The following is a 19858-nucleotide window of genomic DNA, read 5'->3' as shown; positions in this document are numbered from 1 at the left end:
ATAAATTGTATATTGTTCGTCAGAATGTCTTATGAATAATTAACCATCAGGTAAAGTACGTGCGTATAATGTCTATTCAAAGTATAATATTAATAAACATTACAACAGACAGAAACAAAACAGTAGGCGCACTCCCCATAATTACATTCAAATAACTATAATTAACATTTCTTTCTAGAAAAGTGTATGTAGTAGTCAGCCAATCTTACCTTTATGTCCTCTTGGGACTTAAATCCTGGTCTTCAGCAGCTACAGCAAAAGGAGCAGCTCCTCTAGCTCCATACACTTAGGTCTTTTATATTCTTTGCCTGTTACATGCAGTTCTGGCTGCCTGGGTGACTTGACGGACTCCCTGCAACTACTAAACAATGATTCTGATTTAAAGGCGCATGTGTTATTGGATTACAGACTTGGCTTAAAACTACACGTATTAGGGCTGAACTCCATTGCAGTGGTGCTACAGGGAAACTGCAGTGTGGACTTTTCCCTCCCTTTCCTACCGGGTGGCAAAGGGCTGCCGTGGGACAGCTTCTCCGGGCGCTTCCTGCGAGAACGCTTCCCTGTCACAGCTCCACTGGCGAGCGGCTCTGCGTTCGTGGCACTTGCGCCTGTGAGCTTACCTCTCGTCCGTCCGAGAGACAGCCGGGCATGGCACTGCTCCCTTCAGCGAGACAGCCGAGCCTGCACGGACAGCAAAGGGTTCCGTGCTGGCGGGGCCGTCGCTACCGGCACCGGGCGCGGTGCCCCTGCCCGCGGGGAGAGCGGCCCGTGGGCCGGGCGGGGCGGGCTCGGTGCCGGGGGCGGGGCGGGCATCGCTGGCCGTACGGGCTCCATTTTGCGGTGTGGCTACGGAGAGAGGCCGGAGGCTCCGCAAGTTCCCCTCAGGTGAGGCGGCTGGGGGGGAGGGTGGAGCCCCTCGCCCCAGCCCCGCCGGCTCCGCTCGCACCGCCCGGGGGCTCGGCCGCAGCCCCGGCTCTGCTCAGACATCGCTCGGGGGCTCGGCCGCAGCCCCGGGGTGTGAATGGAGCTCCGGGCAGCGCTCCCGGAGCCGCGGCCGCCTGCGGTTCGGGGCTCGGCAGGTGTCTGGCCGAGAGAGGCGCCGCCTGCCCCCGGGAGCCGCACCCCCGGCGGTAGCTGCCCTGGCGCTGCGGAGCGGGGACGAGCTCAGGTGGCCTCGGGAGAAGTGGGTACCGGGACACCGGGACACTTGCCTCCGCCCGCAGCTCCACCTCGCCGGAGGGCTCGCCGGGTCGGCCCGCGGCTGGCGGCTGTGGGAGCGGGAGGAGCCTGGGGCGATGCGTGACTGCCCTGAGCGGAGCGGGGCAGCCGCAGGCGGGGCCCTTAAAGGCCGCGGGGGCGGGCGCGGTGCCGGCGGGGCTGCGGTGCGGTCTCGGCGGAGCAGCCGCCACGGGGAGACTTCTCGGTGTTTACCGGCCGAGCTCCCGCCCCACGCACGGAGCGCGGCGCGCCCGCTGATGTTTCACCGCGGGCCAGTGCCGCAGCTGACTCACAGCCGGCCCCCGGCTCAACGCGCCCCGTGCCCATCCGCGGACAGCGGGGGGAAACGACAGTCTGACGGAAAAAAATCTGTCGTTGTTTTGGTTATAAAAATAGTTATGACAGAGCCACTGTTCAACTTGAGGATGCTTGTGCCAAATTTCAAGTCCATTTTTCCCCCCCGTCATTAAAAGTTTCATAACCTGGCTAATGGTCTCAAATATCCCTGCCCAACTGGTTGGCAACATGCAGGATGGGATGATCTCTACCCCTATTACCCCAAGTCCCTCTGTTAAAAATGTGACTAAAAAAACTAGTTACTGTCAGGAAATAGAAATTTGCTCCACAAATGAATAAATACCTCTTCTTATCAAATTACCATTTTACATGGTATAGCTAGGGTACTGCTCTTCTCCCGGGAACTACCCCTGTGAGTGGCACAGTGCAGGATGATGGATACAGGTGCTTGGTGCAGTCCAGAAACCTGCACAGTTTCTGTCCTGGCAAAGGGTTCAAGCTCCCTCCTGCTGGCACCTCAAAGTGTATTCTGTATTTTAGAGCTTTCTGGAAGTTTGAGCCTCTTACCATGCTTAAATGTCTGTCTGACCCTAAATGAGAGTGATAGTTAATTACTATGAGTTGAAGATGCTTCCCTTCTGAATTCTGATTGTTATGGTCAGATATAGAAGAGAAAAAAAAAAGGAAAGTTCTGTGGGTTAATAGCAGATTATTCAAGTGATTTAATAGATAATTAGCAAGCAAATACCTACTACAAACTCAAAGATAGTGCCTCACAGTGAAAATATCTTTTTTATTTTTCCTCCCCAGAATGTCATACCCAGGTTATCCCCCTTCTGATGGCTACCCTGCTTTCCCAGGTTATCCTGTAAGTATGTCTCTTGAATGTGTTGCATTCCTAATGCACTTGTGTTCTGTGAATACCCCTTCTGACTGTGGTCCATGTGTCTGTAAATAGTAGCTAGCAGTAAATAGTAGTAGTCAGTTTAGGTACCCTGTTCTCTAGTCTATGGTCTTTGTTTTCCTCTGTATATCTCTGGGAATGAGTTTACAGCTGTCACACAAGAATTCCAAGAAGGAAGCTTAGTTTTTTTAGTGACGCCCATTGTTCCAGAAAAGTCTTTGGTCTTGTTTTATTTTATCTTGTGAGCTTGGTGTTTTAAATATAGCTGTCTCATCTCAACAATCCTTTTTCTTTTTATTTTTTAAAGTTTATCCTGTAAATAGGAGGCCCTTCACATGTAGGGTTAGAAGTAATCTCTGAACCAGTCTGTACAAAATACTGTACTCACATAGCCATATCCCAGGATTTACAGAGATGTTCAGTGGTCACAGCCATCAGGAAGAGCTTGGAACACTTCACTCAGTAGCTTTCATATGATACCAAGTAAATATTTTTCTGAGGACAGAGGACACTCTGTCTTGACTACCTTATCCACAGGGACTGTTCCACCTTCATCTCACAACTGAATGGACTAAAAATTTGAAGGAAACTTAATGGAAGGCTGAATTGTATCAGGTATGGCTGATACTGCAGTCTTTCTGATATGCCTGCAATATTTTTCAAAGCTAGAATAATCTCTGTACTTTTATGGCACTGATGATAGCACTTGCCATGCTGTAATTGTGGGAATTTTACCTGTGTTCTGTGTAGTACAGAACCAGACTTAAGCACGGATCAGCCTGAATGCCTTTAAGATACTGAAAAGCTATAAATACAGGTAAAATATAAACATATACATATAAATACGTGCAATAAATTCTCTGATGATTTTGCTTTACAATCTGTCCTCACTACTTCTGAAACACTAAAGTCAGTCAAATGAAAGACAAACATGTTAGAAACAAGACTATTAACTCCAGGATTTCTTTTCTTCCCTTAAGGTTCTGCTGAACCCTCGTGATTGTAGCTATAGTTTACTTTTAACTACATCTGAAAATATATTTTTTCTTAGCTAACATCTAAAAAATAGCCAGCTTCAATGAATTAATTTATAAGGCCTTTTAGACTTGTTATCAGTGATTTCCTAGTCTCATTGATGATGGCCAACGTGATAACCAATTTAAAAAGCATATGTGAAATTGTTTTTTTCTGCAGCACCAGTAGTAATCTGAGCAGGGCTTTTGAGGATCCTAATTTTGGATTTATGAATCTAGATTTTAATAAAACCATTTTGTTGAGTCAGGCAGAGAAATGTTAGACTGTACCTCTAGGGAAAAGAATATTATATAGCCTGGGCACAGAAATTTGGGGGTAGAAATCTTGGGGCAGCCAAACCCAAGAACATTTGATTTAGGCTTTTCTGCTCTGCACTTTATTTGTTTTCTGGGGTCAAGAATGAATGTGTACTATATGTAATGTGTGACTCGTATTTCTAAAGCAGTAAAGATGATTTCCGGCAAGTGAGTAATGGGTCCCATCCATTATGCTTCATTATGAAGCTGATTTTGAATGCCTGATTTCTAAGGTCATGTATAATGATTTTTACTTTACAGGGCTTTCCCTCAGAGATCTAGATTATCCAAGCAAATATTTCTAATATATCTTAATGCTAATAGCACCCTTTGTGGTGTGGCTGGTGAATCATACATGTAGCAAAACAAATATATATCTGTTAGACTTGTTCTTTTTATTTAAAACCTGTAACAGCTGTTCAGTCTGACTCAGTGATCCAGATTTAATAAGTGAATGTCCATGCTTTATAACCTAGATTCCAAAGGAAATGGGGAAAAACCCCCAAAAAAAGTTCTTACCCTGTAACATTTGAAAATACTGTTTGGGCAAGAGAGGCAGAAGTTTGAAAGCTACTATGATCTTAAAAGTCTTTTAACAGGGGGTGAGCTCCTATTGCTTCAAAGAGAGCAAGCTGAGCTGAGCTCACCTCCTCCTTGTGTGGGATAGAAAGAGAAGCTTTCCAGTAAAGGACCAGGAGTCACAGTGGCTGACGAGACGAGTGTGGCTCAGCACTGAGTTCTCAGGGAGGAAGGCTAATGGACAGCAGGCTTCAGCAAGAGCATCTCTGCAATGCTGTGTCTGCTTGTGGCCTCCCAGTACAACAAAGGCATGGACGAAGAGGAGCATGTGCAGGGAAGGCTGCTTACCTGGAGCAGAGCAGGCTAAGCACAGATCTGTTCAGTTTTCTGCTGGCTGAGGAGGAGCAATAGAGACACTGGAGCCAGCTCTTGTCAGATGTACACAGTGAAAGGGCAGCTAGCAAATACAGCTTGCAATTGCAATTTGGTCTGAGGAAAACATTTTTCTCTAGGAGAGTGGTGAAAAGCTGGAACAGGGGCCCAGAGAGGCTGTGAATTTGTCATTCCTTGTATATACTGAAAACTTGACTATCAGGCCTTGCATGAGCTCACCCAACTCCAAAGCTGGCCGTGCTTTGAGGGTGGATGGGATCACAGGTCATCCAGAGGTGACTTCCACCATGCAGCAGTCTCTGATTCCGGGTCAACATAGGAGGTGCATCAGAACACCCAACCAGGAGGACTCCACTCAGGCTTCAGGAATTCTGTGAGCCCTACAACTAACTGTATAATTCACGTTGTTATTATACACGTGGACATTTTGACAGCTTGGGAGTTTTTACTCTAATGTGCTGTTAACAGGCATACAGACATCCCATTTTTGTGTTTCAGCCAACAGGACAGGAGTCTGTCTATCCACCAGCTGGTCAGTATGCCTATCCTGCTGTTCCTGGAGGATTCCCTCCATCAGGAGGAGGGACCTATCCTGCAGCACCACCAAATGCTGGGTTTCCAGGGGCAGCAGGGTATCCTGCCCCAGGGGGCTACCCCGCTTCGGGGGGCTACCCTGGAGCTCCCCAGGCTGGAGGAATGCCACCTTACCCTGGAGGTAAGATCCTTTGTTAGAGTACCAGTCAGGAGTGATCTCCAGTGTAACCATTCCCTGTGCTTGTCAGAAACAGCAAAGAAAGGCAGTTTTGTTCAGTGACGGGTGCAGGCAGCAGCACGCAGGCAGCCGGGTTGCCACCCAGCAGTAAATACCTGAGTGCTGCTGGCAGAGCCTTGCTGGTTCGGGGTCACTGCACAGACACGGAGAAACCGGTCTCTTACATAGTTTTGTTTAACAAGCTGGCTCCTGTTGTGTTAAGAAGTCAAGTACAAAATACTAAGTGTGCAGTGTGCTAAAGTCTTTTTTTTCCCCTGGCTCCTCCAGGCCCTGGCTTCGCTGTGCCTCCCACGGGGGCTGGCTTTGGTGGCTATCCACAGCAGCCTCCTGCCCAAAGCTATGCTGGAGGTGGACCAGCGCAAATTCCAGGTATGTCATATATAGGAAACTCCAAGCATCCATGGTTAAACCAAGAAACTCCAGGATAGTAACAAATGAAGCCCTTACCTTTGTTACTTGTAGCTGTTGAGGTTCCTATGCTGTGCACCTCCTGCCACCTTTCCTGACCAGGCCACTGAAGGGCTGATAAGAACCATGTCTGTAGGTGCTACATCCAAAGGGGATGGCTGTCCCTGAATAATGGTCATGACGTAGTGGTTTAGGTCCTTTTTCAAACTGCAAGTATCTGATGGGAATTGTGAAACCCAGAGTCCACATTCAGTGAGTATCTAGCAGTTAATCTCAATTGCATTTTTCAGATCTGTGTGTTCACAGTGATTCCTGACACACTGGAGAAAGAGGAAAGGAGAATGCACACATTTGCTTAAAATCAGTGCAGTGTTTTTAATGCTTTGAGTGGTCAGTTGCTATAGAGATGATTTTCTTTTAGAAAATCATATACAGAGATATATAGAGACTATAGAGATGATTTTTTTTACCTTAGAGATGATTTTCAGTTACTTTAGAGATGATGTCCTGGAATGTATCAGTTGTGTTTTAAAGAAGTTCAAAGCAGCAAAACCTTTTTGTCTTATGGCTGCTCTGTTAACTCTAGCACTAAGTTGCTATTAAACTGATAAGGGATGTGCATACATACTATGAATAAAAATAAAATTCCAGTACAAAATATTAGTTTTAGCTTTTGTATTACTAGTGCTTTTGATCACAAAATGAGATTACTTCAATCCTTTTTGCAGCAATGAATTCTGAATATTTATTCTTTACGTGCTAGGCATATTTTAAAATGTACATAACATCTTTTAAAGAGATCATGGAACACACATTCTTTGTTTGGGCCATCTTGGCTTCTGTCAAAAATAGCAGAATTTCATAAGGAGAGATCCTTCCAGTTCCCACAGCACCAGTAAGTTTAGTATTTTTAGAATTGCCTTGCTAGTGTATGTACGAAAATGCATCTGTGATGGCTTCTTCCCACTATCTGCAAGGGAAGAAATTCAGTTACAGATTGTGGTAGGTACCATTAGGAAAGAGGTTGTGTGCAGTGGTAGGTTTGACTATATTCAGATTAGATGGCATTTCCATAATAAGAGGAGACCTAATTAATTTCTCCTTCCTTGTTCTTTATTTTCTCTAGGATTTCCTGGTGGACAAGTACCCTCCCCAATGCCTGGTCCGGTATGTGCTCTTTTCTTTTCTATAATTAATCTTATCTGGCTTCTGTAGTTTTAATGTTTTTACAGCTGATTTCCAAAGGTTTTGGTTTTATTCTGCATCAGGAGTTTCCATCTACCCTCAGAAAAACGTTGCCCTGATTCTGTGTTAGAGGAAAAAACAGAGAACTAATGGAGAACTCCTTCTCAAGTACTGACTGCAGAGTTGTGATTTTAATTTGAATTTTTATTGGGTAGATATCTAGTTACATGTGACTCTTATTTTCAGCCTGCTGCAGTGGTTCAGTGTACCCAGGGTACAATTCAAGCTGCTCCAAACTTCGATGCTGGAAGGGATGCAGAAATCCTACGCAAAGCTATGAAGGGTTTTGGTAAGTAAGAAATAGAAGCTTTAGTGCTTATTGATCTAACTTCTTAATGCCATTTTGTTGTTTTCTTCAGTGCTTATTTAACTATACTTCCCTCCCAGAAGCTTTTCAAAAATTACCTTTTCAAAATGGCTGGGGTTATTTAGTAGATGAAGTTACACAGAAAATTTGGCGGAGTTAAATAGCAGCCTCTTATGTAATTATGCCCAAATGCAACAGTATAAAATGCACAGTTTTGGAGGGACTATATTGCATTCTTACATGACACTGCCCTTCTGTTTCCAAGGAACTGATGAGCAGGCCATCATAAATGTTGTTGCTAACCGCTCCAATGATCAAAGGCAAAAAATCAAGGCAGCTTTCAAGACTATGTATGGCAAGGTACGTTCACTAGTTCTTTGAATTGGGAAACAAATCCAAACTTTCAGCTGCTGCTTTAACTGCCTGGTTGCATTTTAGTCCTGGGGAATGATTTGTGCATTTTTAAATGCACTTCTTTTGGTTATAATCCTTATGTATTGGGAGACGTGGTATTTGATATAGGGCTGTCCTGATGCCTGGCAGGAGGAGGTGTGGGGGAAGGCTGGAGGCTGTCTCTGTCCCTGACCACACAAGAAGCTTCTCTAATGCTTGACAGAAAATAATCAAGCTTAAACTGCCCTTGTATTAGTGGCAGACACTACAGATTTTTTTTGCACACAAACCAGCACTGAAATCTTTTTTTTCCCAAGAAACAAACTGAGAAATGATTGAGAATTGGATAGTAAATAAAATTCCAGGTTAATTTAATTTCTTCCCTGTGATTGTTGCAACCTAAAGTGAAATTTTGTAGTTGTGGCATTAATGAGGAGATAATGGAGAAGAGCTGAGCTGTCAGAGATTTGGACAGAGAGAAATTCTTAATAAAAAATAAAACAAAGCTTTACAGGAAAAACAGTACAAAGGTACAAAGGTAGAAATAAATCATAGAAGTAAATTCTAGTTTGATCTTTCTTCAGTATATAATCTATATAATCCTGACACTCTGCAAAGCCCTTTCTATGTTTATAATTGAACAGGATTTAATTAAAGATCTGAAGTCTGAGTTGAGTGGTAACGTGGAAGAATTGATTCTAGCCCTCTTCATGCCTAGTACCTACTACGATGCCTGGAGTTTACGTCATGCAATGAAGGTATGGTATTCCTGCAAAGGAAACAGTTTAAACTGTCTTAAAATGCTCATCTAACAATACCTGGTCCCAGCATTGTTGAAAAATCCAATAGTGTCAAACAAATCCTGGGATTGCAGGGCTTAAAATTCTTTTCTGCTGCATCCCTAGTTCCAGACAATTTTTGCAGGATTAGGCAATTAGCCAGGGCAAATGTCCGTTGAATAGAGGAGGAAATGCTGCAGGACAGAACCTTGTTCTCTACCACCTGGGCATAATTTTTGCTAGAACCTAGAAAGGGCCAGGGTTAAAACCATAACCCCTGTTTAAACTAAAGGTATATGCATTTCCTTACTAGAAACAAACCTTTGTTACTGAAAGATATTTTTGAATTTTCCCTTTTTTACCCCAAAAAGATAATGAAAAAGTAATTTCTTAAAGTCAGATGATGGATGTATCTGTTGAAATACAAAGACACCATTTAGAGATTAGGTGAGCTAGTTGGTTTAAACTTTTAACTCAGGTAAACTGGTACATCCAGTTTACTGGAATGTCGTGCTTGAGCTGCAGCAGCTAGCAAGTGGAAATGAGTAACTCAACCCATGTATGAATGCACACCTTCTAGAGAACATGGAGCTTAAATGAAGATCTGCCTTTAATGGGGAATAGCCACCTAACCATTTTCAAAAATTCATAATATAAGATTACCTGGAAGTCTCACATACATCTCCTCTCCTACAAATCCTTCCCTGAACTGAGATGCTCATGCCAGTAAGATCCCCCTGTATACAGAAATCACAATTAACTTTTATTCTGGAGAGAGGGAAGCATCTATAAAAAGTTCCACATTGTGGAAGCAGCCACATTTAGATAGAGAATACACTTGTGTACTGACCAAAACCGAATTTACATGTGTACATTTGACTTTAATGATTATTATAAGGCTTTACCTTCCTTTGATAAATTTCCAGATTAAGGCTGCCAAAGAATTTCCTTTCCTAAACCATTTTGCCTTTAACTTTGGCCAGTGTCACTGATGTAGATGTATAGGGATGTTTTGGGGTTTCAGTTTCTCTGAACTGGTGCAGAATGACATGTTTGAGGAATCTTTATTCCATTTTAAGTACACAGGAGACTCAGTGCTTTCGCACTGCAGGGATACTGCTCTTACAAGCTAGATTGTATTAAATTTTGAAATACCAGATGACTGCCCTATTTCACAGCTGAAGTTAAACTGCCTAGATAGTGCTCTGTATTTATGCCTTTGTTTTCTCTGCCTGCAGGGAGCAGGCACTCAGGAGAGTGTGCTGATTGAGATCCTTTGCACAAGGACAAACCAGGAGATTCGCGAAATAGTGAACTGCTATAAATCAGAATTTGGAAGGGACATTGAACAAGACATCAGATCAGACACTTCAGGACACTTTGAACGACTACTTATATCTATGTGCCAAGTGAGCTTTAATTTTTTTAAAATATAAGATAACAGTGTACAGTCTGATATGTTTAGTCCTAATGGCTCCACAAATAGCCTGTGCGGGCTTAGCATGAGGCAGGTTTTTAAGAAATTAGCCCATGGTCATTAATTTATTCCCTAAGATATGACACTTCAGTCCCTCCTCAAGAGATACTTCTTATCTACAAATCCATTATGAATTCTGTGACCTAATTTAGCACCCTCAATTAATATCAGAACTTATGTGGAAATACTGTGCAGATGCAACCAAGTGAATCCCTAAACCAGTGCTCTACACTGCTGTTAGAGCAAGATGCTTTTTATTTTTTGCATATATCAACAAAGCAATCTGGGTGAAGCTGATTGGATAATCTCTTTGGTATGCAGAATGCCTGTGAGAATCCCTACAAACAAGATAAGACATGCCACAGGGCAAAACCTCCCCTTCAAGTAACTCCAGTGCCTGCCTTCTCTTTATGTCACCAGATGTAGGGAGGTGCTGCTGTTGAACTCAGATAATCACTGGAGCTCCTTTATCCCATATCATTTACTAGGTCTTATTTTGTGTTGAAGAATAGTAACGTGCCATTACTCATATTTAAGAAGAAATATGTAACTAATGCAACTTCCCACATTTCTCTGATCAATGTGCCTATTTCTGTTAGAATTTCTATGACACTTCTCTATCTTATTCAGCTATGCTCTAGATATTTGGTTAAAAATCAAAATCCACAAGAAAGCAAACCTGGAGAAGCTCATGCTGCTAATTTTTATTTTGATAAATCCAGTAGTTCACAATAACTGACAACCACATAATTTAAATAGTATATTAACCTCTATAGATACAACATTATTGGAGAGAATGTATTCAGCCTACTCAGCCAGTATGTTTAGTAGTGTCCATCCATGCACTGGGCAGCAAAATGCCAAAACAACCAACAAAGCACATAAAATGTAATATAAGCCCTACTGACACAAGTGCAGTAAGTGGTTTCTAAAGACATTCTTACTTGAAATAAGCAACTTATAAATAAAATACGAAGAAAACCTGAGATATTTCAGGTGTGCATATTCAGTAAGATAATTCATTAGTTCGTTTGGGAAGAGTCTTTGCAACTTGAAGCCTAGAAACAAACAAATCAAGAGAAAGCTTACATTATTAAGTAAAATAGAGAATTAAGTACAGTACTTAATTAGAACTATGAGATGGTTTGTAGGGGTGAAGTGATCTGAGTCAGTGTATCTGCAGTTTAAAGCATGTCCTACAGATAATGTTCTAAGCCACTTCTGTATTTACTTCCAATAAAGAATATTAAACCAAAGAGAAGTTTTGAAGCAATGTAATGTATTTCAAATGACCTCTCTTTCTGCTTCAAGCTTTGAAGATATATGCTTGGGGTCTCTGTACAATGCAAGCAGTTAAAGCATAGCTTTCTCTCTGAAATTTCATTTGAAATCTGTTGTCTTTGCATTAAGGGTAATCGTGATGAGAATCAAACTGTGGATTATCAAAAAGCTCAAGAAGATGCTCAGCGTCTGTACCAAGCCGGTGAAGGAAAACTTGGGACTGATGAATCTTGCTTTAATATGGTTCTGGCAAGCAGAAGTTTTCCCCAGCTGAAAGCAACAGTTGAGGCATACTCCAGGGTAGGAGGTGTTCACTGATTTCAAATAAGCTTGGTCAATGTATTTTAAATTAAGTTCAGTTGCTACTGCATTTCATCATCCTCATATTAATCTCATTTATTTGTAGATTGCTAATCGTGATTTATTAAGCAGCATTGATCGAGAATTTTCTGGAAATGTGGAACGTGGTTTGAAGACCATTGGTAAGTTATATGTTCTTCCCTCCCCTCTTATCCTTTAGGAATTAAACTAAATGTAACCAAAGAAAAATCCAATTCAGCACTGGCCATATGGCAACTGATCACATAATCAGAGACTCTGCTAGAACAGAAGTAGCTTCAGTTATTCAAATGATTCATCTTGTACTGAAGTGAAGAAAATAAGCAACCATCATGAAGAAGTCAGTTTCAAATAAGAAAAGGCCACATAGAAACTACTTGTCACTTCTCTGGGAAGGCAGGCAAGTGCTCAGAACCAAGGGTCACTGGTTAGTGCTTGTAGCTGTGTAATGCAGAGTTCTGCAAAAGGGGTGTACCAGTGTCACAGAGCTGTGACTGGGTGTGCAGCTCCTCAGCAGAGACAGCTGAGCCACCCACACAGATAACCTCAGAGCCAATGTGAACCCACTGAAGGCACAGTTCCTTTTCCATCCCCCTCCTCACCATCATCTACCCCAAAAAGCTCAGCTGTGGCTAAGGACAAGCTTAGCAAAATAGAAGATGTTGTTTTGAATTCACTTTTTCCTACTGACTTGCTATAATAAAGCAGATCAACACAATTCAGCACAATTAACTGATGATGAAAATCAGTAATATTTAGTAGTAAATCTGGAGACACCAGTCATATCAGTGCTTACCCAAATGACAGCAATTCTGTAGCCATAATGGATAAGCAAAAACTTACCAGAGTATATTCTACTCAGAAGTTTAATGGGAAAAATTCAGGTCTGAGAATCAGACAGAAGAATAGTGGCTTGTCTCTGAGCGTGAACAATCTACCTGAAACAAGATCTATTCTATAACTACAAGAGTTGCAGAACTACTACAGCACCTTCTACATTTGGACTTTTCCTAGTGAGATTCTAGCAATGGAACATGAGTAAAATACCTTGTCCCAATACCAAGGAGAAGAACTGTTTTAGAATTACCTGTTGAGAATTAAGATTTTAGAGTATTGAAAAGCACTTCCAGAGGAGTTAACTGCTACTAACTGTAAGTTTTTGTATGAGGGAATAACTCATTCGATCAACTTGAAAATAAGTTTAGCTCTATAAGCAAGTCCTGTTATTCACAGTAACTGGATCTTCACTAAGACCAACCTCTAGCTGTCTACACCAAAAATCCTGCCAAGTTGATCCTGCCAAGTATCACTACATAGGATACATTACTGGAACTAATCCTAACAATATGCTTTATTGCAGTGCAATGTGCTTTAAATCGCCCAGCCTTTTTTGCAGAAAGACTTTATTATTCTATGAAAGGAGCTGGCACAGATGATTCTACCCTCATCAGAATTGTAGTCACTCGCAGTGAGGTAAGAAATTCTCTCCTGTGTAGCAGTCACATGCAGCAGAAAACCATCTACCCAAACCAGCTTGTCACTCAGTCCTCCTTTCACAGGTGTAAAATCATGTACTCATGAAGCTTTTATGGGGCTCACATTTAGATGCATGTGTTAATTAGCTTTAAAGCCAGCTTCCACATAGTAATTTAATTAACTCTGCCTAGATTGCAGTAACTGCCTGTTTTTAACTGTTGTTGCCCATCTAGGCAGCAAGTGAGCACCTCCAGGTGAGAAGTTCACCTGTTCACAGTTAGGACAGCACAATCTTAACAAAGCATGGAACAACTGCTGCACTCTGCTTTGGGAGCTGCTCTTCTACCCTTGGAGGGACCAGCTGGCTTGTCCACTGCACAGGGTTAATCACTGCACATCTCACCCTTGGCATGTGTTCTCTAGCTCACAAGGGAGATGTGGGGTGACTGTCTAGGATTTAAATCATACACTGTGGTTGAGTTTTCTGATTTTTTTGTCTTTGCATAGATTGACCTCGTGCAAATTAAACAGATGTTCACACAGATGTATCAGAAGCCACTGGCTGCAATGATAGCAAGTGATACAAGTGGTGATTACCGGAAGTTGCTGCTGGCAATTGTTGGGCAATAGAAGAGGATTATCTGGTTTTTTGGTTTGTTTTTTTTTGAAACAAACTGAAGGACATGAAACATGCTTTAAGTAGATACTAACTATCCCTGTAAAAGAATAATTTTAAAGGTTGCCTAATCAAATACGCCTTCTTGATGATTCAGTAAGCTTTTTGCACTTACAATGCCTTAATTTACAGCACATAATATTCTTTATTGTATAATAAAAGATATATCTTATCTATTAGACCCTCAGCCTTAGCCTTTTTGACCCAGACAAAACCACTTCCCCTCTACTGGATTCCTGCATGCATCTCTGTGGGAGTCAACTGTTTCAGCTAAATGAATCTGCAGAACTCAACAAGTTTCTGAAATACCTAAACTGCTGAACTTACTGTAGAAGACAAAGCCCAAGGCTGTGATGTCAAGCATTTTACACCCTGTCCCCTTTTAATATGTTTCCATCATAATGCTGAAAAACATGCGGGTGCACAGTTTAAGTCACAATACACTGACAGTTTAGGGGCCTTGGCAGAATCTGACTGCACTCACCTATTAAATTCCTTAAATTAGTGGTTAGGTGTAATGGTAACTAAAGCAACAATGGAAAGGAAAAATCATCTTGGATCTGATTCTCAAGTCTCTCTTGGAAAGGAGTGGGTTATACAGTAGCTGACCAAGTAGTGAAAAAGCATTTATTTAATGCTAAGCTGTAAATGCAACCCAAAGCAGTTGTGATCTACACAATATAAACGGCTATGTCAATGTTTTCAAAGGATTTAAAGAGAACAGCTTTGAACAGCACATATGGGTGTTTTAGAAAGATGCAATGAATCTGTCCCCAACCATAAATTTAAGAGAAACTTCAAGTCCAGCAATAATAAGCAGTGTGTTCTTTCAGCAATGTTTTAACAAGTAACAATTGTATTATAGGACACCCTCACACAAACAGCACAAACATATTTCTAGTATTATCAGACAAAAGTCGCTAGGGCTGGTAGAGCTGGTTCCAAGATGACAAACTCACTCTGCACAGCATGAACATAGAGGTTTTTACACAGCAACAACAGATTATTAAGTGTATCATACAAAAAAGCTTATGTGTTTTACTTACATCAGTAGTCTGCAACCTAAATCTGGTTTTAGACTATAAACTTTTTCTGATACTAACTGAGAAATACAGTTCAGCTGGGTCAGATTAATTATTTCAATTACAAATTAGACGGAAGATGGTTTGGAGAGACTAGAGGACATTCTACTCTGTACTCCTTTGGTCATTCTTAGTGCAAGCATCAACTGAGATAGATATACATGTGTGTGTATAGAAAGCTGTCCATCAATAGCTTTCCAAGCTTGACCAAGATTCTTAAAAGCTTTGGTTCTCATTTCTTCCTGAACAAAGTTCCTTACATATGAAGCACCTTAACACTTAATAATTAAAGCATATTATTGCATAAGTGTCTTTTTATGTGACTGAAAATCCCAACCATTTCACCTGTCATTCAAAGCAGAATATTGATTAAATCTGGTTCATATACCAGCACAAGGAAATGAACAGATGAATAGGCTTCTACGTTCTATTCTATGTAACTGTAAAACATTAAGCTGTTTTATGGCAAAAATACTTTCTTTCCCTCCTTAAAATGCTGAAAGCATAAAGCAAGTAATGCAAACTACTTACAGTTTTCTGGGCATAAGGAAATAATTTCTTCTCCCAAACAATATAAGAATTAGAGATGGCTCCAGACACCACCTTACAGAAACACAGAAAATGAGTGCTGGCACTCACTTTACAAACAGCAACACCCCCAGACACAACCCTGTTACCTGACTTCTTGTCAAAAAGGTTACAAGAGAAATACAGCATGAGAAATCAGGCCAACAACCCAGTGCATTTTCCTTTACTGCAGATCTGCCTTCATATATGGTGAAAACTATTACAGACAATGGATACTGCAAGGGAGTCCTTACAGCAGCAACACAGGTACTGCAAGGGAATCCTCACAGAAGTGAACATCATTGCTGCTGGGCACTTACTGCCACACAAGTACCAGAACTTGTTCTCTCCAGTTACAGTGAGGTCTTTCCACACAAAGACTGAATCTGTATTTTCTTAATATATACAGTTCCAGCTACTCAAAATCCTCATCACAACCAAGATCTGAGTATCAAATCAGGACAAATACTTTTTTGTGAGGTTGTGACATTTTCCACTAGGACTTACAAGAGAAAGGTACCATCACCATGTTCATCATTAAATTTCAGTTGTACTTTGTAATAGGTCTCTGTTCTTCTCTAATATGACACTGTATGCAGACTGTACAGCTCGTGGGAATAGGAGTGCTTTGTAAAAAAGCCAAAAAACTTACCATTTTTAACTTGATCTTCTGGACTCAAATCTGAGAAGAATTTCCAATTAGAATGCATCTGCAATAAAGTAAAATTGAATATTAAAACTCCCCTTACCAACAGTGTGTCACTTATCTTAATTCTCATCCTGTTCAGCAGCTTGTCCTTAGTTTAAAAAGAATATGCCAAAAGGCTAATTGTGTGTCTGTACAGAGGGCCAAAGCAATTTTTTGCCTCTTGCCTAAAAAGCAGCCCAAACACACTTCAGCAGTCAAATGTTCAGTTCAAATCAACATATGAAACACAGCTATGCAGAAGAGTCTTTTCTAGAGTCTGCTAACCCTGTTCTGATAAGCCTGTACAAACCAAAAATGGATGTCTGGTTTACCTCACACAAAATATTCCTGAGTGAGAACTCAAAAGCAAAAAATAGCAGCAGGAATAAAATTTAAATTACATACTGAGTGTTTACATTCAACTAGTTTTCTGCAAGCTAAATCTGACCTTTTATGCTATTTTTTTGAATGGCTTAAATATTGAAGGCTATTTCTAAAAAATTTGCAAGGCCAGATTAGACCTATGTATGCCAAATAAAACCAATACACAGTGATAGGAGCCGCAGCCCATGCACAAAATTTATTGTGTGCTACCGTTTATAAAATACTTGAATAGTTCAGAACATGCATAAAATTTCCAACTTAGGGGTATGTACAGATTGTAGTTTATGGCAAAGAAAAAAAAAAAAAGAGATGAACTCTAGTGACATAAGTTTCAAGTCGTGTTCCAGGGGATGAGAAGGACATGTAGCAAATGTCAAAATATATAACAAAGTACACTGGCAATCAGTACAGTCCATTATTTGTGAACAAATTAGCACAGGGCTTCAATTTTTATTTTAACCAAGCAGTCCTGTAGATACCAAAATACATGCAGTCTCAAGTTTACACTTTCACTAATGCCTTAGCAGTTGAACATAGCAATTGCTTACGCGCTGCTTTGCTTAAACAAAAAGTATGTCTGATACAGGTTCAGTTTCCTTTACAGATTTAAAAATAATAAAAAAGCTTGCAGCTATTCAGCCCAGTGATTGTTAGCTATTTATGCAACCATAATACTCACAATAAACTAAAAGTACCTATAACATCTAGGTAACCTATAGATGTACATCATAGGTCTATATATTAAATATTTGCAAAATGAAAACATGCATACACAAAATACAATGCCAAGCTTTACAGACTTGATATGAATCAAAATTTACTTAAACAATGTACAAAGTTCAATTAAAAGTACCTTAAAATTAACACTTCCATACTTTTCTTACTTTTAAAATTAGTATATATATTTTTTTTTAAATTCAAGGTGGGGAAAAGTCTTGAAAAAGCTGGGCAAAAAAGTTTCTAAATTAAATATTTTTTTTTAATTTGTGTTCAAGTAATAAACATTCCTACATAGAAATCTTCTGATAAGCTGTAACTAAAAAATACAGTGAATACAATATAGAATTAGCAACATCTAAAGGAGTAAACCTGAGGTCAGCATTTTACAGAATGACCAACTGAAATGTTTTGGCATTTTTTTCTGTTATTTAAAATACAGTTTTTGCAGCCTCAGATATTTTAAGACCATTCTAATCTATAATTTTAAAGACATATCATGAAACCAATGTCCATTAATAAATAGTTAGCTCTTAGGGTTGTATTTGAAAGTCTGATTTAAACAAACGAACAAACAAACTACCTCTACTGAAAGAAAAATCCCATTTGTAAACTGAAAAGTGTTGACAACGTAAGCGTAAGATGCTAGCCTAGGTGTGCTTTAGTGAGAACAGTCCGATCCTTCCCCCGATCTCTTCCCAAGCTGCAGCAGCCAGTGATGGATGTTTGTGTGAAAGGGTGAGGCACACGCTCCCGGGAGGTTGGGGCACCGTGTAAGAGAGGGGCTGTTGTCTCAAAAGCATGATGGTCTCTCTTCAGTGGGATCAAGTCAGATGGTTTTCCACCTCGTGTAAGTAGTCACTTCAAGTGATCCCCCTATTTAATTTGTTGTCACATCAAAAAGCAATAATCTAGGAATTCTCAGGCAGGACATGAGTGAGTAAACCAGAAGCTGATGTGGTCACTGTGCATTGTTGTTGCCAGTTCCATTGTTTCCATTGGCATTTGCTGTGTTTACAGTATTAATACCATCTTGCTGAAGAGCATCTTTTCTTGGTGGCATTCTCTCATTGATCCTATCCAAACCTTTTGCTTCTTCAAAACTGCAGATTCTATGTTGCGGAGAGAATCCTCGTATTGCTTAACAAAATGCAAATTTGATATGTCAGTAATGGAAAAATAAGATGAAAGCATATACTTTTTCTAACAAATGATGTTTAAAAAAAGATTAAAAATCAGCCAAAGAAACTTATGGCCCTGCAACTGTATTGCTAAAAGATTCTCTAACCTGCTTTCCTGAAATGTTCACTGCAATCATTGTTTCAGTTCATTAGAAAAAGAACAAAGTATGGCAAATATTCTGCAAGCAGGAATCAAGGGGTTTAAGCCCACTTGATTGCTTCTGCGTGTCCCTGGTGGGGCCAGCTCTCACTGCTGTGATTTTGCTGCTCAGCTCATTGGGCTCATCTTAACATCCCCCTTCTCTGTAGGGCAATGCCAGTAAGATCTAAGCAGCACAGCAAGTGCAGTGGAGGCAAAGCAGCAAAGGGTTACAAAAGTAGTGGCAGATTTACATCCTGCACACACACCAATGGCCTGATCCTGCAGTTTTCATGCAGGCAAAACTGCAGGATGTGGTTCACACTGTGCTAATCATGTGGATGATGGAAATGGACACAACCACAATCACCACATTAGCACTGTGGTTCAACAATGGTATCATTTAAATACACATGTATTTAAAGTATAGAAAATAGGTATTATTTTGCTACTGATTATTTTGATGAATGAGGTCTGTAGTTGAATTTACACTTGAAAATGGCTGACCACATAATAAGACTGAAGTCTTTGGGATGAAATAATTCTTTGGAGATTTAAGTACAGCTTTTCACTCACAACAACAGGACCTCTTGCAGGTGTGTGTGAGAACAGAATATGGCACTTGTTTATATTTTTGGAGATCTGACTTCCTTAATTAAAAAAACAAAGAATACAGTCATTAAATGGTGCTTTGCAACTAAATCTGAAAAACCCCAAAGGTAGCTCTCTCTCTCAATGGCTATGCTGCTTGTCATTCATTTCACTGAATTCTGAGCAAGAAGAAACTAAAGTCTCTCTGAAAAGAAACAATCTGAAGTTGAAAACTCTGAACCAAATAATTTGATGGCATTTCCCTCAATACCAATAATAGAGGATGTATATACAACTCATTTAGCACAAAAGCACTAATAATCCATTGAATTTAATATGTCTCATAAATACTAGAAATAATTTTGAACAGTAAATTATATTCAAAATCTATAGAAAAAAAGTTATACGTCTTGCACTACCAGGTATCACAGAAAGTTTAAAAAAATGTTCAAAGCCATTAAATAGATTTTATGAGAAAAGGCATGCATAAACAACCCTCCTTCCACATATAACATCCCTCCCCACAATCAAACAAAACCTTCATTTGAATGCAGAAAAAAAACCACTAAACACTTCTATTTTTAAGAACTTTGAGACAACATCACATATCACAACATGCTATTGTACAAAAACCTACAGCATATTCTGTAAAAATAAAAACAAAAAGAGATCAAAAACCCCCAAGAACTTCCCT

General features: G+C 40.4%; 2 protein-coding genes across 9 annotated transcripts in view; one reads left to right on the top strand and one right to left on the bottom strand.

Annotated features, from left to right (window-relative positions):
• Positions 1-2325: 2325 nt before the first annotated feature.
• On the top strand, positions 2326-16887 carry ANXA7 (annexin A7). 2 transcript variants are annotated; one of them, XM_005481433.4, is made up of 12 exons: positions 2326-2383; positions 5161-5377; positions 5702-5803; positions 6969-7009; positions 7274-7376; positions 7660-7754; positions 8432-8545; positions 9805-9975; positions 11454-11624; positions 11731-11806; positions 13024-13136; positions 13647-13996. In XM_005481433.4, exons 1-12 carry the CDS (start codon positions 2327-2329, stop codon positions 13767-13769), a joined length of 1383 nt encoding a protein of 460 aa, XP_005481490.1. In that variant the 5' UTR covers position 2326; the 3' UTR covers positions 13770-13996. The 2 variants fall into 2 exon arrangements, with proteins under 2 accessions (XP_005481490.1, XP_074400960.1); XM_074544859.1 differs by lacking the exon at positions 13647-13996 and adding an exon at positions 15658-16887 and having other exon boundaries at positions 2327-2383.
• Positions 10733-19858, bottom strand: part of PPP3CB (protein phosphatase 3 catalytic subunit beta) — a 46232-nt gene continuing 37106 nt past the window's right edge. For 4 of the 7 annotated variants that reach the window (XM_074544849.1, XM_074544851.1, XM_074544850.1 and 1 more), the window contains one exon: positions 16707-18393. In XM_074544849.1, coding sequence (XP_074400950.1) covers positions 18215-18393 — 179 coding nt within the window. In that variant the 3' untranslated portion in view covers positions 16707-18214. Of the gene's footprint in view, positions 11102-14025; positions 15501-16116; positions 16175-16706; positions 18394-19858 lie in introns of those variants that run through there. The other 3 variants (XR_012581106.1, XM_074544853.1, XM_074544854.1) reach the window with 3 other exon arrangements.

The sequence above is a fragment of the Zonotrichia albicollis genome, chromosome 7, assembly GCF_047830755.1.
Source record: "Zonotrichia albicollis isolate bZonAlb1 chromosome 7, bZonAlb1.hap1, whole genome shotgun sequence".
In the NCBI taxonomy this organism is placed as follows: Eukaryota; Metazoa; Chordata; class Aves; order Passeriformes; family Passerellidae; genus Zonotrichia; species Zonotrichia albicollis.
This window is presented reverse-complemented; position numbering and strand designations above follow the sequence as displayed.